Raw genomic sequence first — 25,278 nt, forward strand, 5'->3', positions numbered from 1 at the left:
CAGATTTAAGAGATATTGGGAAGATATAAAGGACAGGATGTGGTGATGCTCTTAACCAAATAGGAAAGTTGGAAGAAAGGGATTTGTGGGTAAGGCATGGAAAGTAGTTGATGATTTCCATTTTGGACATGTTGAGTTTGATATGTCCATGGGATCTCCATTTGAAGATGGCCAATGGTTAGTTGGAGTTGTAGGGTTAGTTCAGGAAAAGAAGGGGGCTGATTGATCTTTTTTTTCCCCAAACTAATTTTCCTAAGTTCTCTTTTTCTATTGATGACAGGATGATACCATCCCCACAGTACCTAGATATACATCTTAATACAGCTCAGTAGTTGTTAACTACCTCCCAATATCCACTTGGTTGCCAAATTTTGATTCTTCTTTCTCAGCATCCCTCTCTTCTACGTTCTCAGCATCTGAACCTTTCCTTCAAACTACTTATATCTACTAACTTAATTTTTCTCTTGGTCTGCCATTCAAATGGGCTATTTCAGTGGTCTCCTAATTGACCATCTCATATCCAGTTTCTCCCCCTCTCTAATCTTTTAGCCACTTAATTGCCAAATCGATATTCTTCAAGCACAGGTCAGATAATGCCACACTTGCTGGAGAAATTCCATTGGTACATTCTTGTAACTCAAATATAATGTAACTGTGTTGATTTGACTTTAGTAATCTTTCCAGGTTTGTTATTATTCTCTTTTCTACATGGTACATTGTTTTACCTGACTTACTTGCTATTCCCTGTACATCTCCTTTGAGAGGAGATAAAATGTTTCTATTCCTTTGCATATGCCTGGAATGCCCTCCCTCCTCACTTTCAAATTGAAGATTCCCAAATGGTCCTTCAAGGTTGAACTCAAGCCTCATATCTTGAGCTGCCCCCTCTTTTTCCCCTATCCCTTCATCCACCTCCCAGTGCCTTCTCCTCTTAGAGATTATTTTATATATACTGGTTTTGTATTTCTTTATATCTACTTTCTTGTAGCCCCCTCTCTTTCCCTTATCCCTTCATCCACCTCCCAAAGTCTTCTCCTCCTAGAGATTATTTTGCATATACTGGTTTTGTATTTCTTTATATCTTCTTTCTTGTAGCCCCCTCTCTTTCCCCATCCCTTCACCCACCTCCCAGTGCCATCTCCTCCTAGAGATTATTTTGTATATACTGGTTTTGTAGTCTTCATATCTTCTTTCATGTTGCTTCCCCTTAATAGAAAGTAAATTGCTTGAAGATAGCCACTACACTCCCATGAACCTATATAGGTTTTGTCTTTGCCTCTTAATAAGCACTTAATAAATGAATTAGTGAATTAGTGAATAGGGATTTGAGAGTTAACTGTGTGCATAGGACAGTATGTTTCATTAATTCTTTTTCTGGTTATGTTTGATATTTGGGGGACAATCTGGTTCAGAAATTTAACAGTAACCTAGTTTGTGGTTAATATATTAATTAGGCAGAAACTAAACTTATCACAAAAATAGAAGGATCATAGGATTATAAAAGGAAACTCGGAGGCCAGTTGGTTCATTCCTATCATTTTACAAATAAGGAAATTGAGCAATTTCAGAAGCTTGCCTTAGGTCACATAAGGGAATAAATATCAGGGATGGATTCGAGCCCAGGTCCTCAGACTCCATGCAAAGAGAAGGAAGACAAGAGCTTTGGTCCATACAGATGAAATAAGATGTGTACTGTGTTCAGTGTTACTGAGGGTGATTCAGTAGATATTTATTCAATGACACCTATACCCAAGGCCCTTTGCTAGGCATTGTGGGGAATACAAAGAAGACAGTAACAGGGTTTGGCCTCAAGGAGTTTCCCTAAAGCAGAAGAATTAAAATCATACTACAAGGTAGAATGTAAAAGTGTAATGAGAGAAATATAGTACCAACAGCAATTTGTGAGGACAGATGGCCAGTGGCTGTGCATGGAAGTCTGGGAAGAGATTGAAAGCATTAACATAATTTGCCCTGGAAATGATCCCTACCAAGCAGATCTCTTTAATTCTAGTTAGAAAATATGTTAGGCATTAAGGCCAAGGATTATTAGTCATCTAAAACTCTACGCGCATATGGTCAGTTAGATACAAATGATTTCTAAATGTAAGTTATATGTTTACATATATTTCCCTGGTTTTTACTTCATAGAATCAGAAAGGCAGCATTGTTTGGGGCAAAAGTTCTTAATTGTGGTTCAAGGACCTCCAGGGCCGGGTTGGGAGGGTCCCTGAGACCTGTTAAAGGTTCTGCAAGGTCAGAATTATTTTACTAATAAAACTAAGATGTTTTAATTTTGAATATGATAAATATTATGAGGACTACATAAACTAAAAGCTCTGAAGGAAGGGATCCTCAATCATTTTTATGAGTGAAAAGGGGTCCTGCAACAGACTTTATTTTGTACTTGTAATCAATCAGCCAGCTTCTCTGCCAAAAAAAACCAAAAAACCCCAAACCCCCAACAACCTAGATTGTTAACAGACATTTAAAGAAAGATATCTGAGGGGCAGCTTAGTGGATTGAGAGCCAGGCCTGGAGCTGGGAGGTCCTAGGTTCAAATCTGGCCTCAGACACTTCCCAGCTGTGTGACCCTGGGCAAGTCACTTGACCCCCATTGCCTAGCCCTTACCACTCTTCTGCCTTAGAACCAATACACAGTATTCACTCCAAGATGGAAGGTAAAGGTTTAAAAAAAAAAAGATATTTGATCTTCCCAAATATGTGTAATAACAATTTTTCACATGGATTTCTGAAGTTATAAGAAGCAAATTGTGTCTCCCCCATCACAAGATGGTAAGCAATTTATTATCATGCCAAACATATTTTCTCATTGTTCATTGTTGTAAGAGAATACTCATATAAAACCCAAACCCCAAAATAAAAACACAAATAAAGTAAAATGAAAACTAGTATGTCATCAGATTTTTGAAGTCTACTATGTCAACAAGAATCCTGATGTTTTTCAAAGTTGTTTTCCTTTTTTTAAAGTTACTGTAGTCATTCTGAAAATTGTTTTCCTTGTTCTGCTTACTTTACTTTGTTATCAGTTCATATAAGTCTCTCTGTGTTTCTCTAAATTCATCATCTTTGTCAATTTTTATGGCTAAATAATATGCCATTATACTCATACATCACCATTTATACCTTTCCCAAATTCATGAATGTCTGCTTTTTTTCCCCATTTCTTTGCTGCTCTAGATATTTTTGTAATATGGATCCTTATGACAATGTGGCAAACTTTTTAGAGATCTTGTGCCCAAACTGCACCTTCAAGCTGCCTGTGAGCCAGGGAGGGAGGAAGTTTTTGCATTCTGATGCATATGAAAAATGGCCCCAGGCACTGTGGAGAAATGGAATGGGGAGCAGCCCCCCTCTGGCAGGGGCATGGGCCAGGTCTTCCCCTCTATGGGACATAGGCGAAGAGGCAATACTGGTTGTAGTTCCAAATTGCTTTCCAGAATGGTTGAAAAAAATCCACAGCTTTATCACAGTCCAGTAATGTCCTTCTCCTTTCCTCAGCCCTTCAAATAATCACATATTCCTCTTTTGTCATCTCTGTAAATCTGATGGTTATGAGTTGCTCAGAGTTCTTTTACTTTGTAGATATCTTACTAGCGAATGGGAGGATTTTTCACATGACTGTGAATAGTTTGTGTTTCTCTACTAAAAGTTGCAAGATCATATTCTTTGACCATCTGTTGGAGAATATACCAATTCCTTATAGACCTGGGATATGAGATCTTTACAAAAGAAATTAGTATTATTAACTTATCACATTGAAATGCTGAATTATATGCCATGTTGAATGATCTGGATATAAGCTACCAAACAGTGCTGCCCCTATCTAAATTTTATATCTTCTTCATGTGCTCTCTACTTGGAAGGAAATTAATAAATAGTTGAATCAGTGAAGAAAGAGTAAAATTTAGTGGATTAAAGAGAAACCAGTTACCACTGGCAACTCTAGAGAAAATGAGAATAAGACTCAGAGTTAAAGCTTTTGAAGAGAAAAATCATATCCTTTCACCCTTTGCATTGTGGTAGCAAAGAGTAAACCTGAGTATGTCCATTGGAAAACCAGAATTATTAATTCCTCGCCTGAAATGCTATAAACCCAGTTCATCAGACTTTTTAGTTTATTGCTCAGCCATCTTTGGTATGGGCTGTCCTCCTATACCCTACAGTTCTGCTTCCTATTGGCTTTGTTATTGTTTTTATTTGTTGGCATTGTTAGGGGTGGGGGGAGAAGTGCCTGGGCACATAGATAAGACAATGAAGATGAGACTATATATATAGGAAAAAGGCTTCTGATGTGTCTTCCCCATTTTACCTGGATTTAGCAAGCAGGCAAGGAAAGGGAGAGAGGGGGAACGAGAAAGAGGGGAGAAAGAAAGAGAGAGAATGAGAATACAAGCAACTATAATCTTTATCAGTGCTATTTGCTACCTAGTAGCTTCAGGAGCAGGAAAAAAGGATACTTTTTTTTTAATTTTAGATTTTGAAATTTTTAAACATAGATTTTTGGCTTCTTCTGTGTTTTAGCCCAAGTTTTACTGGAAAATGGATTCTACAAATATAGTTCACAATACAATATTCTTTTTCCAGCCTTATTCTTTTCCTCTTCCCCTTTCCTAGTAAATTAGTTTTTCTTTCCCTAAGCATTGTGGGAGATTGAATTAGTTCCTATATTTTCTCTATACTCATTGCCTATGCATTGATCATGTCCCATGACAATCGCAATGATTGCCTTGCTCCTCCAGGCTCAAAGTAGATGAGAGAGAAGACTCCTGAATCTCCTGGTTTCAACTCAGTTTCTTTCCCTTTCCACACATTGCCTTTAGGGCTCAGCACTTCCTTATTACATTCTGCTTCTGGATAGCTGAACTGTGCCTTTTCCTTCCACCCATGACCATTTGTGGATTTTTTTGTTTGTTATTTGACGATGTTCAGCTTGGTGGTGCATTGTATAATAAGAAAAGAGACAGGTAGAAGCTTTTGCAAAAGTCTGGTGCAAAGACTTTGGGCTGGAGAGAGGAAGACTCATCTTCCTGAGTTCAAATCTGGCATCAAACACCTCTTAGCTATGTGACCCTAGGCAAATCACTTAATCCTGTTTGCCTCAGTTTCCTTATATGTAAAAGGAGCCGGAAAAGCAAATGGCTAGCCAGTCCAGTATCTTTGCTGAGAACATTCCAAATAGGATCACGAAGAGTTGGACATGACTGAAAAAGCAGCACAACATCAATGTTCAAAGTTATCCGAGATTCAACATCTCTGACCAGCTTTATATTAAAAGCTTGCTTAGTGAATATAGTCAAAGAAAAGGTAATTGGACAGCCTGCCTTTCCTCAGTCCCTGAGAGTTTGATGTCCTCATCTGTATTATTGGTATGTACTTGTTCAGGTGAATGGAATATTCTTCACAGCTTTGCTTCCTGGGCTTCATCGTAAACATTTGCATTTCAAAAGCAACCCTTGTTGATCACAGCTTTCAGTACTACTGGTTTAGGGCTGCCTTTGCCCTGAACTGTCCTTGTAGCTACACTGATGACATTCTTATTTTCAGTCTTCCCGTACGGATCCTTTTGACCAGTTATCTGAAGAGGGTGCCATTCATCCGACATTTGTTTTCTATCTTCTGATGTCAAAACATCCATAGTTATAACTCATCTTACATAAATTTACATTTAGATTGGCAGCTTCTTGATGGGATTTAGGATTTGGCAGATCAAGGTCTTCTCAACAACAAATACAATTAGGAATCATCTCCTGGGGTGGACTGCTTTGGGGAGAATTTCTATACATAATGAACATCAATTTCATGTGGATTTGTGTTAACCTCTATTTCAGAAGATGGTATTGCCTTTTTTTTTTTTTTGAGTGGGAAGCTTATATGTTGTTAACACATCTTGAGAAGCTGAGACAATCTATTTTTAGATATTACCATCTTTCTGGTATAATTAAGCAGTGCCTTCCAGGAAGAGAGCTTAGGAATTGTGATAACCATCAGGGGGTCATCACTTGACCCAGGGAGGGGCAAGTGATGATATATTACCGATGTAGCATGTGTTATTGCCACAGTGCATTTGAAGTTTTGCAGATGTTTGTTAATGATGAATAATTATATCCTTTTTAACTTTTTCATGGGCAATGAGTATAGATCTTGGATGAATTTGTAGTCTTGATTTCCTGCGGTAGTTGACATAAAGAAACTTCACTCATTGGAGAAGGCAGGGGCAAGGGTGAAGTATTCTGGACCATATTTAATAGACTGCTGTGTAGGAGACTGTGCAGGGGTGACCTCACTCAGTGCTTCTTCTGATGAGCAGGCTTTATAAAAAGCACAGGAGGTGAAATGTATGAGTGATGATGGAGAAAGAAGCAGCTTGGGTTTTACTAATTATGATAACATTTACATGCATATGAAAGAAGGGTAATATATCCTTAGACTCATCTGGGACAGATGAATGATGGGAAGACTCACCACTAACCGATATATTCTACACTCTTTGTCATTGTCAGGCTGTTTGACCAATCATAGGAAATTTTATTCCTTCTGATGAAATTGAGGAACACCAGGTGTATAATTAGGAAATCTTGGACCCCTGGACTACATGACCCAGAATCCTTTTCCCTTCCCTCACATTTGCAGCTTCACGTAACTCCGCCTCTAGCTCTCTTTTTTCCGCATGTGCAGCTGGGAAGCTGGCTTTTTTGCTCTTATCAATTTTATGTTAGTTATTACTAATAAATATTTTTATTATTAAATTTAATAGGTTTAATACTTATTAATATTAATTAATATATTTATATATTGATTATATCAAACATAAATATATAACATACTTAATATTAATGACAATAAAATAAATAATAAATCTAAATTATTAGATATAATACTTAGAATATTGGATATTAATCTCACTTCTCACACAGGGTACCACTTGCCTTTCCACTGCTTCCTGAGGAATAGAAGGAGGGAATAAACATTTATTAAGCACTTACAATATACCAAGTCCTGTGCTAAGTGCTTTTAAATATTTTCTCTTCATCCCGGTAACAATCCTAGGAAGTAGGTATGATTATTGTCCCTATCATACAATTGAAGAGACTGAGGCAGACAGGATGGAGTCTGAGGCCAAATTTGATTCAGATCTTCTTGATTCTGTGGCCAGTAATCATTGAGACTCTATCCTTGCTGTCTGCCTTGTATGTATTCTCCCCGACACTGTTGTGAACCTGCTTATATAATTTTAGAATCTTGGACAAACTTTCCATCTACTCTGCAGCAGAATGTTTTTTCATATGCTTTGTTTCCAAATTGGAGTGTGAGTTCTTTGAAGGCAGGGACTGTGTTTCTTTTTCTCTTTATATCTCTAGCATTTGCCACCATGCTTAACAAAGAAGAAGCACTTAATAAACCCTTTCATTGATTATATATGTATGTATATACATACATGCATATACACAAGATTCTGCTTACTTGTTGGTTTGCATATACATTCTTTAAACTTTCACAAAACTCTGCAGCCTTCTTCTTCCTCTGTAAGGGTTGATAGACCACTTTATTCAATAGTAGATAATTCCTAAAACTTGGATTTCTCAGAGTTTCCAAATTGATAGCCACATTAAATATGACATACCTAATAACACGGGACCACCCTATCAATAGAGCTTAGATCAGTGGTTCCCAAACTTTTTTGGTCTAACGCCCCCTTTCCAGAAAAAATATTACTTAGCCCCCTGGATATTAATTTTTTTAAATTTTAATAGTAATTAATAGGAAAGATAAATGCACCTGTGGCCATCACCGCTCCCCTGGAATGCTGCAGCACCCACCAGGGGGCGGTGGCACCCACTTTGGGAATCACTGGCATAGATAACTAAAAGTTGACTGTAAAGGGTTGTTGAGGTATATATCAAGGAGAGGCCATGCAGACTTTAGGATCTAATTAGTTCTAGGCTTTCAAAAGCTCTCTGAATATTGCTCAAGATTTCAGAAGAGCAATTTCCTATCATTCTGGGTCCTACAGAAAGAGTGATATTCAGCCTTTCCTTAATGTATTTTCAGAATACATTTTTAAGATTTCAACCCAAATTCATATTTTGCCTGAGAAAGATTCCCGTGGGAATTTTTCTCTGGTGACAAAACCAAGGGATTGAGAATTGGGTTGAGATGACTGTGGAAGTCATTCCTCAATGACTTAATGCCTTATCGAAGAGAGCTGAGGAAGAGGAATCGATGAGAGATCCCAGCAGCATCTTATTACTCTCAGTGGAAGATCTTAGGGCTTTTTTTCAGTTACATGTATATTGTTCACTTTCTTTATTAAAGATATGTAGGTTTCTGCCAAAATGGAATGATGGTATAGTGGTAGCCCCTCTTCTCAGTAGTCAGGACTTCCTGCTTCTCAGTCTTTTGAAACACTTTTGAGAAGAGCAAAAAAAGAAAATTGAAAAAACCCTAGTCTCTGAGCTGCAGAAATAGAGATAGCAAAGCTCATGTGTGAATGCTGTGTATACTTTTTCTGTTTAGTAGACTTTAAAATCAATGAGGACAGGATTATACCTTAGCTATACTTAGCCAAACACAATAATCTCTGTACATACTGTAGGCACTTCATCAATATTTGTTGAATGAATGAATGAAATGCCTTTTAGGACTACTTCTCAGAACCTATTCATTTTCAGCTTTAAGAATCTGTCTCTAGGTTCTCAGCATAGTGACTCTCTTCTCTTTCTTGATCCCTCCAACTGAAAATGTTCTCTTCTCAGATTTTATGAGAGTATTTTTCTAGATCTGTTTCTTTAACCCCATCACATCGTACACTGTATTATCCTTCTCTGTGTGTATGTGTGTAAGTATGAGATATATATATATATACATATATATATATATATCAGACCCTTCTAACCTTGCCTTAGCATTTCACAGCAAATCTGTGATCTGATATGATTGTTATCTCTATTTTTATGAATGGGGAAACTGAGGCTGAGAGGACTTAAATGACTTGCTTAAATGGTCACACAATCTAGTCAGTCTCTGGGTCAGGATTTGAATTCTTGTCTTCCTAACTCCAAAACTAGCACTCAATCCATTGGGTCACCCATCTTAATTATCAATCAATAATAAACATTTATTAATCACCTAATATTTACCAGGTTCAGGAACTGGCACAACTATTAAAATGACTAAAAGAAAGCCATTTGGGGATATGTTAAGGTAATCTTCAGCTATCTAGAAATATCATTTCCCTGGACTCCTTCATTCCCCATCAGTTCCAAATATATAAGGGAGACTGATAACCCATTCTTGATTCATCTTATCCCTTCACAGTATTTGACACAGAAACCACATCAAAGCTTTTCAAGGTCTGTTTAAAAAAGAAAAAAAAAGCAGACTTGAAAGAATGAATGAGCCTTTGAAATGGATTATTGTTGCAAAAGAGTGGAGTCTGTTGTGCTTGAATTTGGGGGCTTAGATCGGAAAGTTAAGGCTGTCACTTTGTAAAATCTGCTGGTTAATGCACTTTCTCTGGCGACAAGCCTTTCCCTTGCCCATTGCAATTTGTAGACATTTAGTGTCCACAAACACAAAAACCAAAACCAAAAAATGATATTTGCCCTTTATAGGTCGGGCAAATATTTTCTGGAAAGTCTAATAAATGCAGGTGTATTCCATTTTACCGAACATGAAAAGCTAAACTTTCCAAAGTTTAATATAGTGCATGGCATACAGTAGATGCTTAATAAATGCAGATTGATTAACTGACTGAAAGCAAATTATGAGAAGCTTCACTTTACAAAAAGATTGTCCACAAGGTCTAATAGTCTCCCAGGATTGTTGAGAAGCAGTAGTGAAAGCAATTTGAACCTTTCAAGCACTCTGTAAATATCAAAATATTTTTTATCGATCAAATAAAAAATCTGTAAATATTTTTATTATTATTAATGGTAAATTGTACAGTGCTTATAATTATTGCTTGTTCTTGTTATCTATAAAATAAAGTGAACTATATCTCACTTTATGAAAAATAAAGTGAGATATACAAACAGACCTTGATTTTTTATAAAATAAAGTGAGATAAAAAAAATTTCAGGGTCCTAATTTTTAGAATGCAACCATGGGATATTATAAATTACTTATTGACCTTTTTATTGATAACCATCATCGTTCTGATTTTTTTTCTTTTTTGTCTCTGTGGTTTTTTCTTAGACCTCATCAGAAAGTCTATTCAACTACAGTATAAGGACACAAAGAGTAATTCTCAGCAGGTAATATATTTTTAGTCCTCTCTGTGGGTCATTTGTGTTTTTCAAAGTCAGAATGTGCTTTGTCTCACCTGAAATCAGAGCTGATCATGTAAATGACTCGTTACTAGATTTGTGTCTGATGCCCATTTTGACTTAACATGTTTGTGGGAAGATTGAGTTAAGGCCCTATAGGGCACTAGTCAAATTTCCATTAGAGGAATATGTTACATTTCCCAAACTTATAAAATATTTTAAAAGCAGAACCTAAAAGAAAAACTTTGTTCAGAGTGGATTCATTTCAGATTGAAATTCCATAGGTGTCAACTTGACATCAATCAGCAAGGTATAACCCATTCTCTGTAAAACTAAGCCTCACAATGGACACTTCTGTTCCTTTAATCTTAGGTTGATTGTTAGTGTATATTGGGGTTTGGGGGGATGGAGCAGAAGGTGGGAAAAGGAGTGCCATAGGTTTGTGTGTTCTGGGTAGTAAGAGCACCAGCCAGCTGTAATGTCCTGTTGGTGGATTCTTTTTTTTTTTCTTTATGTGACTTTAAATTTCAATGCAACATCTGAAAAATGTCTCTTAGAGAAAGAAATTGCTCAGTAACTGACCTCTCACTTCTTGGGAGTCAACAAAGTACTTTAATGGAAGCATTGTCTTATTTCGACTGGACTGGTGTATCCCATGAGTGCAGATATTCTAAAGGGACAATAGCATACATCCTGGAGACCCAAACAAGGCACCCTCAGTTAATGAACAATGATACCTGGGAAAACACATATATACTCATAAATTCTTGGGAGAAACTTACAGGATGCTTATATTAGGCAAAAAGGGGATTGCAGAAGAGATAAATCAAATTCATTCATACTCAGGGAAGGTATACTTTACTCTTTAAGGCCATTAATGTTGTTTATATATCTGAAAAAATGTATACTCTTGCCAACCCTGCAGTCCCCCCTTTGGCCCCTGGGAAGAGAAAGATACCCACTGTTTTGTACCTTAAAGAATTAATTGGTCTAGCAGTTGCAGCCTGCCATATGATTTGACTGCAGTGGCTGTTAGCAACTGGTTCTGGACTGTGACAGAATGCTTAGATTCTAGAGCAGGGCTTTTTAACAACATTTTTGTATTATGAACTATTGGCAGCCTGGTAAAGCTTGTGGGTCTCAGAATAATCAATCAATCTCTCTCTCTCTCTCTCTCTCTCTCTCTCTCTCTCTCTCTCTCTCTCTCNTCCTTCTCCCTCCCTCCCTCCCTCCCCCTCTCCCTCTCCCTTTCCCTCTCTCTCTCCTTCTCCCTCCCTCCCTCCCTCCCCCTCTCCCTCTCCCTTTCCCTCTCTCTCTCCTTCTCCCTCCCTCCCTCCCTCCCCCTCTCCCTCTCCCTTTCCCTCTCTCTCTCCTTCTCCCTCCCTCCCTCCCTCCCCCTCTCCCTCTCCCTTTCCCTCTCTCTCTCCTTCTCCCTCCCTCCCTCCCTCCCCCTCTCCCTCTCCCTTTCCCTCTCTCTCTCCTTCTCCCTCCCTCCCTCCCTCCCCCTCTCCCTCTCCCTTTCCCTCTCTCTCTCCTTCTCCCTCCCTCCCTCCCTCCCCCTCTCCCTCTCCCTTTCCCTCTCTCTCTCCTTCTCCCTCCCTCCCTCCCTCCCCCTCTCCCTCTCCCTTTCCCTCTCTCTCTCCTTCTCTCTCTCTCCCTCCCTCTCCCTCTCTCTCTCCTTCTCTCTCTTATAAAGTGAGGTTGATAAAGATGTAGTGTATGATTCTTATGTTTCAGGAACCCAGGATTTAACATTAGTATAGGGTTTTAGAGACTAGCAACGTGGTTTCTTGAGTATCGAGAACTGTCCCAATAGAAACAATTTCCTCCACCTCTGTAGGCAGTTATTTTCTCTGCAATTTCTAGTCTCAGAGATTTGAGTAGAACATTAAGAGATTAAGTTACTTGCTCAGAGTCACACAGCCAGGGTATGTGAGAGGCCCCAACATGAACCCCGATGTTCCTGACTTTGAGGTCCACTCTCCATGTGCTGGCATTCATGATTGAACGTATCGTTATACATACATAAAATGTATTATTGGTACCTTAAAGAACAATCACCGCCACTTCCAAATAGCCTTTTGCCGTGTAGTCCTGTCCTTTCCATCAGAAAGCAGCTGAAGGAAAATTAACTGGCACATTGACCTCATTTGACCTATTTCTGCTTTTATAATCTGCAGCCTTTTACTAATAGGAAAGCAATATGTGTCATGAACAGTCTTCTGGAGTCAAGATCAATGATTACATCTGAAGCCAGATTAATTATTACATGAACCGACCTTCCTAGACGTGGCTTATGTTTTCTATTAAGTAATTTTCCTTCTGCCCTTGGTCATATGGGCAAAGGCTCTTCAGGGGCCATCTTCTGCCCTTTTCTGTTTGTCACTGCTAAATGTGCACAGCAGATTAATAGTTAACCCCTCTTTCCCTTCTACTCCCTTCTCCTAGTCCCACCTGAGTTGATTTGAGTCCTTTCCACCTGACCTTGTTCCTTATTACCTTTATTACACTCTTCCTGTCACAAATAATCCAATCGACTTATCACGGTTTATGGATCAAGGAGGGTTTGTTGTCATAGAAGGGTGATTCATTTTTATTAATGCTTAAAGAAATTGTAAGTGTCCCTTGAGGCCACAGAGGCTTTAGAAAAGTCACCTTTTTAGGGGAGAAGAGTGACATCTCTCTGACTTATAACCTTGATCATGAAAGGGCTACTTGGTTGCATCTAGGAAGCCATCCCTTCCCTCCCAATATCATTATTGCAAAGCAGGCAGTCATGTAGTGAGTAGATTCTGTCCAGCTTCAGATTCAGGAAAACCTGGGTTCAAGTCCCTCCTCTGACATGCTGGCAATGAGCAGTTATTTAATCCCACAGGTTAACCTCCATAGTAATTCTCCAAGATTCCAATTTGCAGAATTGCAGGTCTGTATTAGCAGAAGCTTCCTCATTGAGAATTTCCTGCATCAATTAGTAACAAGTCTGTACCTCCAAAAAATATTGTGACTGTAAAATAGACTGATTTTTTTTAAAAAGATGAATAAATTTTAACTTCCAAATGAACATTATCACCTTTCAAGACCAGATATTTATTCCAGGGTTATTACTATTCAGAGAGATTAAATAACAAGTTCAACAGATTAGAGTAGATGTTTATTAAGCATTTACTATGTGCCAGACACTGAGCTAAATTGGAAATACAAATAGTAGGAGCAAAAAGGAAGCCCTTCAGGATCCTGCCTTCAAGAAAGTTACAATCTCATGAGGTAAGGCAAGAAAAATATATTAAAAAAAAAACAACCAAAAAAAAAAACAGCTGAAAAAAGCCTGGTCATGCAGGAGGCAATCTGCAAAAGGAGCTGTAGAAGGAAATGGCAAACCACTCCAGTATCTTTGCTGAGAAAACCTCAAATGGGGTCACGAAGAATCAGACAGGACTGAAACGAATGAATAACAACTTTTAAGGCAGGGACAACATTTGCTTGACTGCAGAAGTTTACATTTTTCTTTTGAATTCAGCATCATTACCTTTTAGTCACTGGATGTGTTCTAGTAATGGAATGTATTATTTCTTGGATTTCATTGATGAATCCTCAAATACCTGCTCTTTTGCCTGTATGGCTAAATTACTCAAGAATCAGAATCCAAGGTGAGTGCTGGCCTTCTCTTCATCCTCATACCATTGATCATTTCCATCCAAAATTTTTAGTTGCCTCATGGTTAATTCCCAATTCATCTCTGAGTGTAAGAGCTTTGTATGGTCAAATTAAACCCTTCCATGGTTTATTTCCACTGATCATCTCTTCACCTTCTTAATTCTCCTTGGACCTGTGTTTAATACTTAAGTTTTCCTTGTTTGGTTAATCACTGTTACTTTTTCTTTCCTGAATTTTCTTCTTGGACCAGGTGCAGTCCTGTTTGAATTTCCTACCACTGCCTTTAATTAAACCCTTTTGTATTACTTAAGAATTATGAAGTGCTTCTTTAATATTCATCATAGTTGGGTTTCTAATTGGGTTTCTAATGACTGGTTACCCATATTTGCACAAGGTAAGTCAGTTTCAGTGTTCTTTCTCTCCCAGGTGAAGATGACCTCTTTTGACCAACACTTTTTGCATTGAGAACAACATATTCATAAAAGACAAAAAATGGGCATTCTTTTTGTGCATATGTGCCTCAGGAAATGTATATTCAGTGAGGCTTATTTGTAATTATCAGGGCATACATTTGGAATTACTAGCAGTCCTAGCAATTTTTAAGTGTCCGTTGTGTGCCTGGTCCAGCATATTATTCTTGGTGCTAATGGAAGAACCAAAGAAATCTTCAATTATAATTCCCATCTTCAAGGAGTTGTGTTTATAAACACTGAAAGGGAAGCCCTAAATCTGACAGCTGCTTCTGGTTTTCTTTTATACACCATCACTTCACTTTTAAAAACAAACAAAAAAAAAATCCCAAACAACCTCAATTAAAGAATTCTTTGGCTCAGTTAACAAAAACAACCTGTTTTGGTAGGATGTAGCTATTGTTTGTAGATGCTGTTTTTGAAACTTTAGGCTTTCTCGTGAAAGCTTATATATGTAGCCAGAGCAGATTATGTGATATTTGGAAACTGGACACAGCAGGCCTTCTACCTGAGCATGCAGATGGCCTGGGGGGACTCAGGAGCTGTTCTGGCCTCCTAAGAGACAGGACCAGGTTCAGCACTTGACTTGCTGGCCTTCTGGCATTCCCTTAATTCCATGTCCTAGTGCTCATTCATTTATGAAAATGAGAGCATACCAAGAGTTTAAATGTCTTCTACAAGTTTCATTAATATTGCAACTATTTCCCTTTCCAATTTATTAAGGCTCGAGGCTCCAGGGAAGATCTAGTCTTCAAAGTCTACCTTGCTTTCCCCCTCTACCTCATATTTTTGGCTTCTGTGTTGCCATGACCACCCTGCTTGCTTAAGAAAAAAGTTAGAAGTTTAGCATATCTGCCTTTTTATATCCTTTTCTCCTGTCTCCCCCCCACCCCAGCACACCACCTCCTACCCCCAATACCCTCCACAACTAACTACTTTTTTCCAGGAATAGAAAATTGAGGGAGTAAAGTTTCTTCTATTTTGAAAAGAATTTGTGCCTTGTGTCTTGAGAAATCGAGACTGATGACCCTAGATTCTCAAAGGTTTTACCAGAGCACAAGCTCTGACAAGTCCTACCAGGCAGGAGAGGTCCAGACTACAAGCCTGGTGATAGATTGATTGGGTTTGTTGACAAAAGGACAAGCCTAGCTAAAGTTCAGAGGTACATGTCACCAGTCACAGAATGGGCCGAATTTTGGGTCAGAAACTCTTAGAGAATATCTAATATGCCTTAGGGGGAACACCATCTGAAATGGCAGAAGGGGGGATATCCCAATTCTTTATGGTTATAGTTCCTTGAAAAACTGCTGAAAAAGGGTTTGGATGGATGGGTCAAGTAGCGAGGAGATTAATTCATTCTTTATGTTCCAGGAATATGGTACTTCTGTCTCCTGACTCCTTGTTTTTCTCTAGCTGTCCCCAATTCTTGGAGGGTTCTTCCTCCTCACTTCTACCTCCTGGCTTCCTTCAAGACTCAGCACAAATTCAAACCCAATTACCCCGCTGCTAATGCCTTTCTTCTGGGAATATCTCCTATTTATAATGTATATAATTTGTATATTTGTAGTTTTTTCATATTTTCTTCCCTCGTTAGAAAGTGAGGGTGGAGACCATGTTTTGTGCTTTCTTTGTACCTCAACCCTTAACACAATGCTTGGCACATGGTAGGTACTTAATAAAATCCTTATCAATGACAATGGAGTCAATCCATAGACTTCTAAGGAATCTGTGGATAGTTTTTAGCACGAGTGGGTGGGTTGGAGGGTGTCCATGAATTTGAATGTGAAAAAAGTTAAGCTTTATCTCTATATAATTGGCATTCATTATAATATATGCATTAAAAAATATTAGCCTAGAAGGAGTCCACAGGCTTTTCACCAGACTGCCAAATGGGTCCAGAACACACAAAAAAAGACTTAAGAAGTCTTGATTTAGAATTTATAATAACTACACCTGAATAGTCCTGTGGCAGAAAAATCACTCACCGATAGCATTAAAAGAAATTAAAACCGAAATACAACTACCAGAACTACGAAGCACCCAATATTTTAAGATTTACGGCTTTATTATGGTAGGCTCCATTTCTTCTAACAAAAATTGAACCCTATTCCAGGCCTTAACAGATGGTTTTATGGGATACTGTAGCCAAAAAAAATTCATTACCTGGTGGCCAAATTTCTGGGGATGAGTTCCTGAACATAGTACAGTTGATGCTTGAACAAGCATCCCTTACTAGCTCCATTTTGGAAGCCCTTCTGCTTGGGAGCGCCCTTTGAGCTCTCTGCTCATAAAAGCTTTTGAGAGTTTAGAATGGAAAACTCCATGCAACGAAGAGGCATCAGATGAGGGTTTAAGTAGAGAATAAGACTGCCCCAAAAGAGAAAAAGGCATTGTATTTTTCTGCTTCCCTCTTTTTTGTGTCTATCATTTATCTCTTCTGTTCAAGATACTTAGCTTTAGTTATGGTTAACTACTTCCATGATTTTACATTTGTGTGTTTTGTTTTGTTTTTTGCTGCATGCTGTCCCTGCCTTACAAAATCACTTCATCTGCTTTGACTTCCACAGCCAGAACATACAGTCTTGGCACTAAAGGTAATGGACCCTATTGATATTATTCTATGTTGTACTTTGACTAAAAGCAGCCAATGGTAATACTTTTGCCAAGATGTCCTGTAATGTCTTTGTTGGGATGATTTCAATGAAATATCCATGGGTTCTGCTTTATCTGGATATCTTAAATCCTTCTCTTCACTTTAAACTTTTGTGAATTCACCTATGTGTGTATATATGTGTGTGTATGTATGTATGTTTTTTATGTAGATTTTGGTCATACATACAATTTTAAAATAAACTATTTCCTATAAAATTCAGATTTTCTCTGTGTATTAAGAAATAACATAAACAACTAGGTGGTTCTGTGGGTGGAGAGCCAGACCTGGAGACAAGGAGGTCTTGGTCTCAAATTTTACCTTGTACGCTTCCTAGCTGTGAGACCCTGAGCAAGTCACTTAACCTCAATTGCCCAGGCCTCACTACTTTTCTACCTTGGAACCAATTCTTAGTATCAGTTCTAAAACAGAGAGTAAGGATTGAGAGAGAGAGAGAGAGAGAGAGAGAGCGAACAGTATTTTTAAGAGTCACTGGAATGAAATGAAAAAATATATGTGTGTGTGTATGTGTGTGTGTATATATATAATTTTAAACCCCTACCTTCCATTTTGGAGTCAATACTGTGTATTGACTCCAAGGCAGTAGAGTGGTAAGTAGGCAATGGGGGTCAAGTGACTTGCCCAGGGTCACACAGCTGGGAACTGTCTGAGGTCAGATTTGAACCTAGGACCTCTCGTCTCTAGGCCTGGCTCTCAATCCAGTGAGCCACCCAGATGCCCCCTGTATATATATTTAATGACAGGTTTCTGATATTACCTTCAGACTTTAAGATGAGATATTAGATAGGAAAAATGGTGTAAAATATTGTTTACACCATTAATTTGATTCATTTTATTTTAACATTTATTTTTCATCTTCTATTTTGGCTCAAAGACTCCTGGGGTTTTAATTAAGGTCAAAAAAATTTATTAGAAGAACTAGAAAAAGCCAAAAGTACCCAGTGAGAATTGCAATGTAATATTAATGTAAGAATTCAGTATATATGTGGCTGGATTTCTGATAGTCTGGTAACTCTTGAAGTCTTAGTTTTGTGAGTCAGTACATTTTTTGTTAAAAATCCTTCCCTGCTATCTTAGAATCAATATTGTGTTTTGGTTCCAAGGCAGAAGAGTGGTAAGGACTAGTAGACAATAGGGGTTAAATGACTTGCCTGGGCTCACACTGCTTAGAAAGTATCTGAGCCAGATTTGAAACCAGGACCTCCCATCTCTTCACCTGGCTCTCAATTCACTGTGCCATCCAGCTGCTCTAAGAACTTCACATGGTTTTAAAGTTGGCCCAGAATGAATGTTGCGGGATATTGATTGCTGGTCAGTCCATTCTGTTTGGGAATTTTTAACCTTTCCAACATGAAAGAAGACAGCTCCAAGTATCACGTTCCGTCTGACTCAGTGCTGTTTGAAATTTTCTTTCAAATTGCCAATGGAATGCCTTATCAGAATCAAACAACACGCACACACACAAGATTTTCCTTTGTCCTGATGCAGAAAACATTGCTACATTGAGTTTTCCATCAAATGCATATGACAAAATTCCCAATTTCTCTTATGTAAATGCATTGCTTTGAGCAAATATAAGTAATTGTATGCATGGACCGAAGGAATGAGATGAATTCTCTGAATCTTGTTCCTTTCTTTTTATGCTCTATTTTGGAATCCTGTTCTCTGCGTTTAAGGCAAGTTGAGTCTGGGCTCAGAGAAGATATTATTGAATCACTTAACTATATTCCAAAATCATCTTGGCTCTTGACATAGTGGTAATACATGAGTAGCCATACTGGGTCTCTGCTCTCCAGAATATTGTTGTCAGCAGAAGCCCAGGGAAGTATATACTGTGAAGGAAGGAAAGGGGAGCATGATTATATTCCCTGCTGTCAACATTAAAGATGAGGTATCTGTTCTTGTTACTTTTGATTCTTTTTTTAATTAATTTTTAAAAATTTTATTTTCAGTCCCAATTACTCTCCCTTCTTCTAATTGCTTCTTATCTATCAAGAAGACAATACAATACCCATTATACATGTGAAGCCATGTAAAACATATTTCCATATTATCCATACTGTGAAAAAAGAAAGAAAAATAAAAATTTTTAAATGCTTTAATCTATACCCAGAGTTTATCAGTTCTCTCAGTGAGTTCTCTTTTTTTGGATTTGTCACTTAAAAATTCTCCAGTCTCTTTTTTGAATCTATTTATTCCATCCCTTGGTTTAATACAATCCATAAATTTGCTATCTATCATAGGAAGCCATGTTTTTCCTTTTTTTGTGATACCTAAGTATCTCGGGAATTGCGAAGCCTCAAAAATAAAGCAAACCCTTTCCTAATTTGCTACATAATCAAGCCACTGGTTAATCTGCTAGAGGTTTGTATTCTGATTTCTCCTAAGTTCATTGGGAGCAGAAGACACCAAGCAAAGTTCCAAAAACCTTTGTCCACTTTGCCATCTCTTCGATAACTCATTCCCCTGTTCTCTTACGGTTTTGAAAAAAGAGAATCAAGATGTGGGGTGGGAAATTGGTTGTCTATGGAATGAAAACTGTGGGGCAGTGCTGCTTTGGGGCATAACCCCTCCTCTTCCTTCTGTTTGACTCACAGATTGTCTACTATGAAATCGGCTTTATTATTCTGGCCGGCCTGGGATTGCTGTTTATCTTCCTTCTCCCTCTTGTGGGGCTGTGCTTCTGCATGTGCCGTTGCTGCAACAACTGTGGAGGAGAGATGCATCAGAGGCAGAAGAAAAATGGTGAATGTCGCAGGGGCTGCTTTGCTGCATCACTCTTGGTGGTTTCCTTGATAATGAGGCAAGTAAAAGAGTGTGCAATTCTCATTCTTAGTTATGCTCCAACAGGGTTGTGCCCATGGCTCTCAAGCATGTTTAGAAACTTGAAAAATAAAAAGAAATGTCTTAAAAAAAAACAAACAAACCTTACTTTCTGTCTTAAAACCAATGTTGTGTATCAGTTCCTAGTCAGAAGGATGATAAGAACTAGGGAACAGAATTCATCAAATTAGGAAGTGTTTGAAACCAGATTTGAATCCAGGATCTTCCATCTCTTTGCATGGCTCTCTATCTGCTGAGCCACCTAGCTGCACTCCATGCCTGCTTTTTTGATTAGAAACCTCTTAGGATGTGTTGGGAGGGACTGGATGATGATGTCACAAGGGGTATATACGATGTTAGGGAGAGGAAGTGAGCCTCTTTTATGCCTCTCTCTCTGGTCCACCTTTCTTGCCTAGATGCTCATGCTTATGCCACTTTTTTTTGACTTGCCCAGACTAATTGTTTAGTTGCTCTCACTTAAGCCTCTCTCCTCTCTAGTTTAGCCTAACTATTTTTATGACAGAAGTATAAGGGGAAGGAGGTGATAAGAGCCTTAGAGATGGTAAGAGAGTGGGACACTAGTCATTCTCTCATAATTCAGAAAGACACTAGCCCAGCTTCACTCTTGATGATTTAAGGGAAGCCTTGATCCTCACTACTGTTCTATTGGGTTGACTTGCTGAGTTATCTTGCCCAGGCTCACTCAGATAATAAATATCAGAACTCTGAGTTGAAACCAGGTCTTTCTGACTCCCAAGTTTAGCATCTTAAATACCAAGCTACCTTTTAACCTTAGATGAAAAAGGTTCATAGCATGTTTGAAACATAACATAAGACTGACTATGATGGGAACAAGAAAGACACTCAAATCAAAATACCCTAGGAGAGTTTGAAGAGAGAGAAGAGGGTATTTCCAATTGGTAGTACCCAAAAAAGCCTCCATGAAAGGGTTTGTATCTGAATATAAATATACATGTATACCTGTATGTCTGTCTAAAATTACTAGTGGTGTGACATACATTACACTGACCTGACCACTGGGTCTGGATGAAAAAAGAGTAGTTAGAAAATGTAAGAATTGTGATTCTGTTTATGATTTTAAGGGTTAAAAATTAAAGTTTGGACTAAATTTATGAGGAATGTGGTTGCTATAATTATTACTCAAGTCAGACTGACTTTTTTATCAATTTATTTATAAAATAGAGGGAAAGAGTGAAAGTAGAGAAATGAGAAAGAAGGCAGAATAAGAAATTTAGCTTAAAGAGCTAGACTATTTGCTCTGCCCCGGCTTTACTCCAGCAAGGCTCCAGAAGCCCCAGCCTGAGGGCCTAGGGGTCGATTAAACAAAGGTTTTAGCCTACAAGGCTTCCTCTAATACAAGGGGCCTCTTTGGAGTCTAGTATCTTTCAGAAAAATCAGGAAAGGGAGTCCGTTTTTTTCACTCACCCACGTGGTAGTTCTAAGGGAAAAATCAAAAAGCAGTCTGAGGTCCCAAGCTGGAGCTCCTTCAACGTCAAGTTGAAGGTGAAAGAACTGGTCACAGGAAGTTCTTGCCACTTTTAAAGACCATTCCTTTCATCATTTCCTGTGCCTTCCTTCTACTTTACATGGACCAATTACAGCTAAAGCTTTGCTTAGGACTGCCCAGTGGGCAGTCAGTCGATTCTGATTCATCACCCACTATTGCACATGTGGGTCATAGACCTCCCCATACTTAAGGATGAGTGGGATGTATACCTTTCTGGTGATTAAATCTAAAAATGGGTAGGGGAGAGTTGATCCCATCTTCACACATTCCTTTATGAAAATAACTTAGGGGGAGTCTCTATATCTTGATTATAGCTGTCATTTGCAGAAGTGTTCATGTGAAATGCAAGATTTTGAAAATTCATGTACACCTGCTTTACTACTAGTCACAATGTTTTGCCTTCAGGAAGGTAGAATCTTATTTAAAATGACGGTATCGGGAGCCAAGATGGTAGATTACAGGCAACCCAGCTGAACTCTCTCAGCATTGCCTTCCAAAGAGCTTTAAAATAAAGCCTAAAATCAATTTTTGGAGAGGCAAGGCCGAGAAAAAGTCATAGGAAGATATTTTTCTGACCTAAGAACACTCAGCAGGTTGGAAGAAGTTTGTGACACTGGAGTGCAAGGTTCAGCTATAGCAGCCTCAGAAGTTCTCAGCTCAGAAGATAGTAAAGGGGTCAGACAAATGATCAGAAAGAGATTAGAGGAAAAGCTTTCTGTTACTGGATATAGCTGGTTCCGATTGGCCATTCTGTTGCCCATAACCAGTTCTGGACTATAGTTCCAGGGTAGGGAGTGGTGCTAGTGGTTGGTTATGGCCCTTGTCATTTCCAGGGCAAAGAGGAGTGCTAATGTGTGTAGCTGCAGGAGACCAGAGGACAGACCAGGAAAGCAGTAACTAGGATTACACCATGTTGAAAGCACCCAAAACTTGCAGACACCCCAAAACTAGCTTTGAAAAACAACAGCAAGAAAAAGTTGAAGTGGTGCCTTCCTACCCTCAGGTGAATAGAGTCCAACTTTAACATAAAGTTCAAAATCAAGAAATAGGCTAGAAAAAAATGTACAAGCAGGGGGAAAAAAAAGAATTTTGCCATAAAAATTTACCATTGTATCAGGGAAGACCAAGACATAAAATCAGAAGAAATCAGTAATGTAAAAAACAAAACAAAACAAATCTCTCAAAACCTAGCTATAAAGAAATAAAGCCTCCAAGGAAAATGCTTATTGAATCCAATTCCAATAAGAATTCCTGGGAGAGTTACAGAGATAAGTGGTAGAAAAAAATTGGTAAAATACATTATAATAATGCAATGAAATTATGAAAAGAGAACCATTTGGCAAGAGGCACAAAAAAATAGCACTGAGGAAAAATGGACCAGTGGGAAGAGACACAAAAGTTCATTTAAAAAATGGAACTAGTTAAAAGGCAGAATAGACTAATAGAAAAGGAGGTTCAAAATCTCACTGAAGAAAGTAATTTCTTAAAAATTAAAATTTGGATTATCAGTAATATAATGTCCAAGACAACTCCAAAAGATTCATGGACAAAGCTATCCACCTCCAGTCAGAGACCTGGGGTCTGAATTTTGGATGCAATTTGAATGCAGATTGAAGCATACCTTTTTTCACTTCATTTTCTTCATGGTGTTTTTTTTTATGTGAGAGTGGGTCTTCTTTGACAACATGATGATTATGGAAATATGTTTTGTACAATAGCACATGTTTCTTGCCATTTCAGGGAAGGAGAAGGGAAAGAGGGAGAGAATTTACAACTCAAAATGTTAGAAAAATATTAAAATTGTTTTTTTACATGTAATTGGGGGAAAATATTACTGGGAAATTTTTATTTGAAAAATAAAATTGGGCGAGTGGAAGCTAATAACCATCTGAGACACTTGAGAATAAAATAATGTCAAAAGAATGAAAAAAAAGAAGAAAATATGAACCATCTTATCAGAAAAACAACTGACTGAGAAAATAGATGGAGGGGATATTATTTAAGAATTATTGTACCACCTGCAAGCCATAATCAAAGAAAATCTAGACATTATATTTCAAGAAATTATCAAAGAAAACTGCCTTCTTAGATTCAGAGAGTAAAATAGAAATTGAAAGAATCTGAAAGAGATCCCAAAATGAAAACTCCCTGGCTTAGCTAAATTCTGGAGTTCATAGGACAAAGAGAAAGTATTCCAAATAGTCAAAAATAAACAATTAAAGTATTATGTAGCCACAGCCAGGATCACACAGGATTTAATGATTTCCTTATTAGAGGAACAGAAGGCTTGTAACATGCTATTTAGGAAGGCATGTGTACTAGGATAGCAACCAAGAATTATCTAGTAAAATATCCTTGGAGGTGTGGGGGGAAGATATTTAATTAAATAGAGAGTCTCAAGCATTCCTGTTGAAAAGAACAGAGCTATATGGAAAATTTTTACTTTCAAATATAAGACTCAAGTGAAGCATAGATATGTAAACATTAAAGAGTAATCATAAGGGTCTCAATAAAGTTAAACTGTTTAGATTCCTATGTGGGAAGATGATACATATAACTTTTTCATTATCAGGGCAATTGAAAGAACTTTACATAGACAAAGGGGCATGGGTGTAATTTGATTATATTGGAATGATCTCCAAAACAAATGGAAGGGTGAGAAAGGGATGCATTGGGAGAAGAGAGAGGAAGGGAGAGGTGGAATGGGAAAATTTTTCTCACATAAAATAGGTGAGCAAGAAATAACTTTTACAGTAGAGGGAGCAATAGGAGACAGAGTTGGGCAATTCTTGAACCTTACTCTTTTCAGAAATTATTTTAAAGTTGGAAAAAATACATACACATACTCAATTGTGTACAGAAATGTTAACTTACCCATTTAAGAAATAGGAGGGGAAGAGAATAAGAGAAAGGAGGTTGAGTGATAAAAGGAAGGAAAGATTAAGAGAGGCAGTGGTTAGAAGCAAAATAAGCCTTTGAAGAGGGACAGAAAAAAAAGAACAGAAGAAATAGAAGATAATAATTGGATGGAAGGGAAATGCAAAGTAATCCCAACTGAATGTGAATGGCATGAGCTCACTCATATGATGGAAGCAGAAAGAAGGATAGATTAGAAACCAGAATCCAACAATATGTTGTTTATATGAGGTATACTTGAAACACAAAAACACACAGAGGATAATAATAAAGGGCTAGAACAGAATCTAATAACCTTCAGCTGAACTAAAAGAAAAAGCAGGAATAGCAAATATCAGCTTAGACAAAGCAAAGCAAAAATAAGACTCAATTAAAAGAATAATAAGGGAAATTGCATTTTGCTTAAAGGTTCCATAAACAATGAAATAGCAAAAATGTTCACAGCAAGTTTTTCTGACAAGAGCCTCATTTCTGAAATATATAATGAGTAAAAAAACTTTAAATGATCCATTCCCCAGTTGATAAATGATCATAGGGCATATAAACAGGCAATTTTCAGAAAAAATCAAAGCTATCTATAGTCATGTGAAAAAAAATACACTAAATCATTATGGATAAGAGAAAGGCAAATTAAAACCATATTGCAGTACCACCTCACACCCATCAGAAATGACAACTGCTGAAGGGGAGGAAGGAAAAATTGGTACTCTAATGAACTATTGGTAGAGTAGTGAACTGGTCCAACCATTCTGGAAAATGATTAGGAACTAGGCCCAACAGTCTATAAAAATCAGACAAAATATTTATAATATTTTTGTAATATTTGTAAATGTCACATATTTACAAAAACAGAGTGGTGGCAAAAACTTGGAAAATCAGAGAAAAATGAGGAATGGCTGACAAGTTGTGGCATATGATTGTCATGGAGTA

The 25,278-nt window shown here is 37.8% G+C and overlaps 1 protein-coding gene across 1 annotated transcript in view; it reads left to right on the forward strand.

Moving 5' to 3' along the window:
* PROM1 (prominin 1) overlaps positions 1–25,278 on the forward strand; it is a 144,605-nt gene that overhangs the window by 59,260 nt on the left and 60,067 nt on the right. Inside the window, exons 3-5 of the mRNA XM_044681509.1 lie at positions 10,216–10,274; positions 16,978–17,004; positions 19,679–19,884. Coding sequence (XP_044537444.1) covers positions 10,216–10,274; positions 16,978–17,004; positions 19,679–19,884 — 292 coding nt within the window. The remainder of the gene's footprint in view (positions 1–10,215; positions 10,275–16,977; positions 17,005–19,678; positions 19,885–25,278) is intronic.

Source organism: Gracilinanus agilis, chromosome 6 (genome assembly GCF_016433145.1).
Source record: "Gracilinanus agilis isolate LMUSP501 chromosome 6, AgileGrace, whole genome shotgun sequence".
Lineage (NCBI taxonomy): Eukaryota > Metazoa > Chordata > Mammalia > Didelphimorphia > Didelphidae > Gracilinanus > Gracilinanus agilis.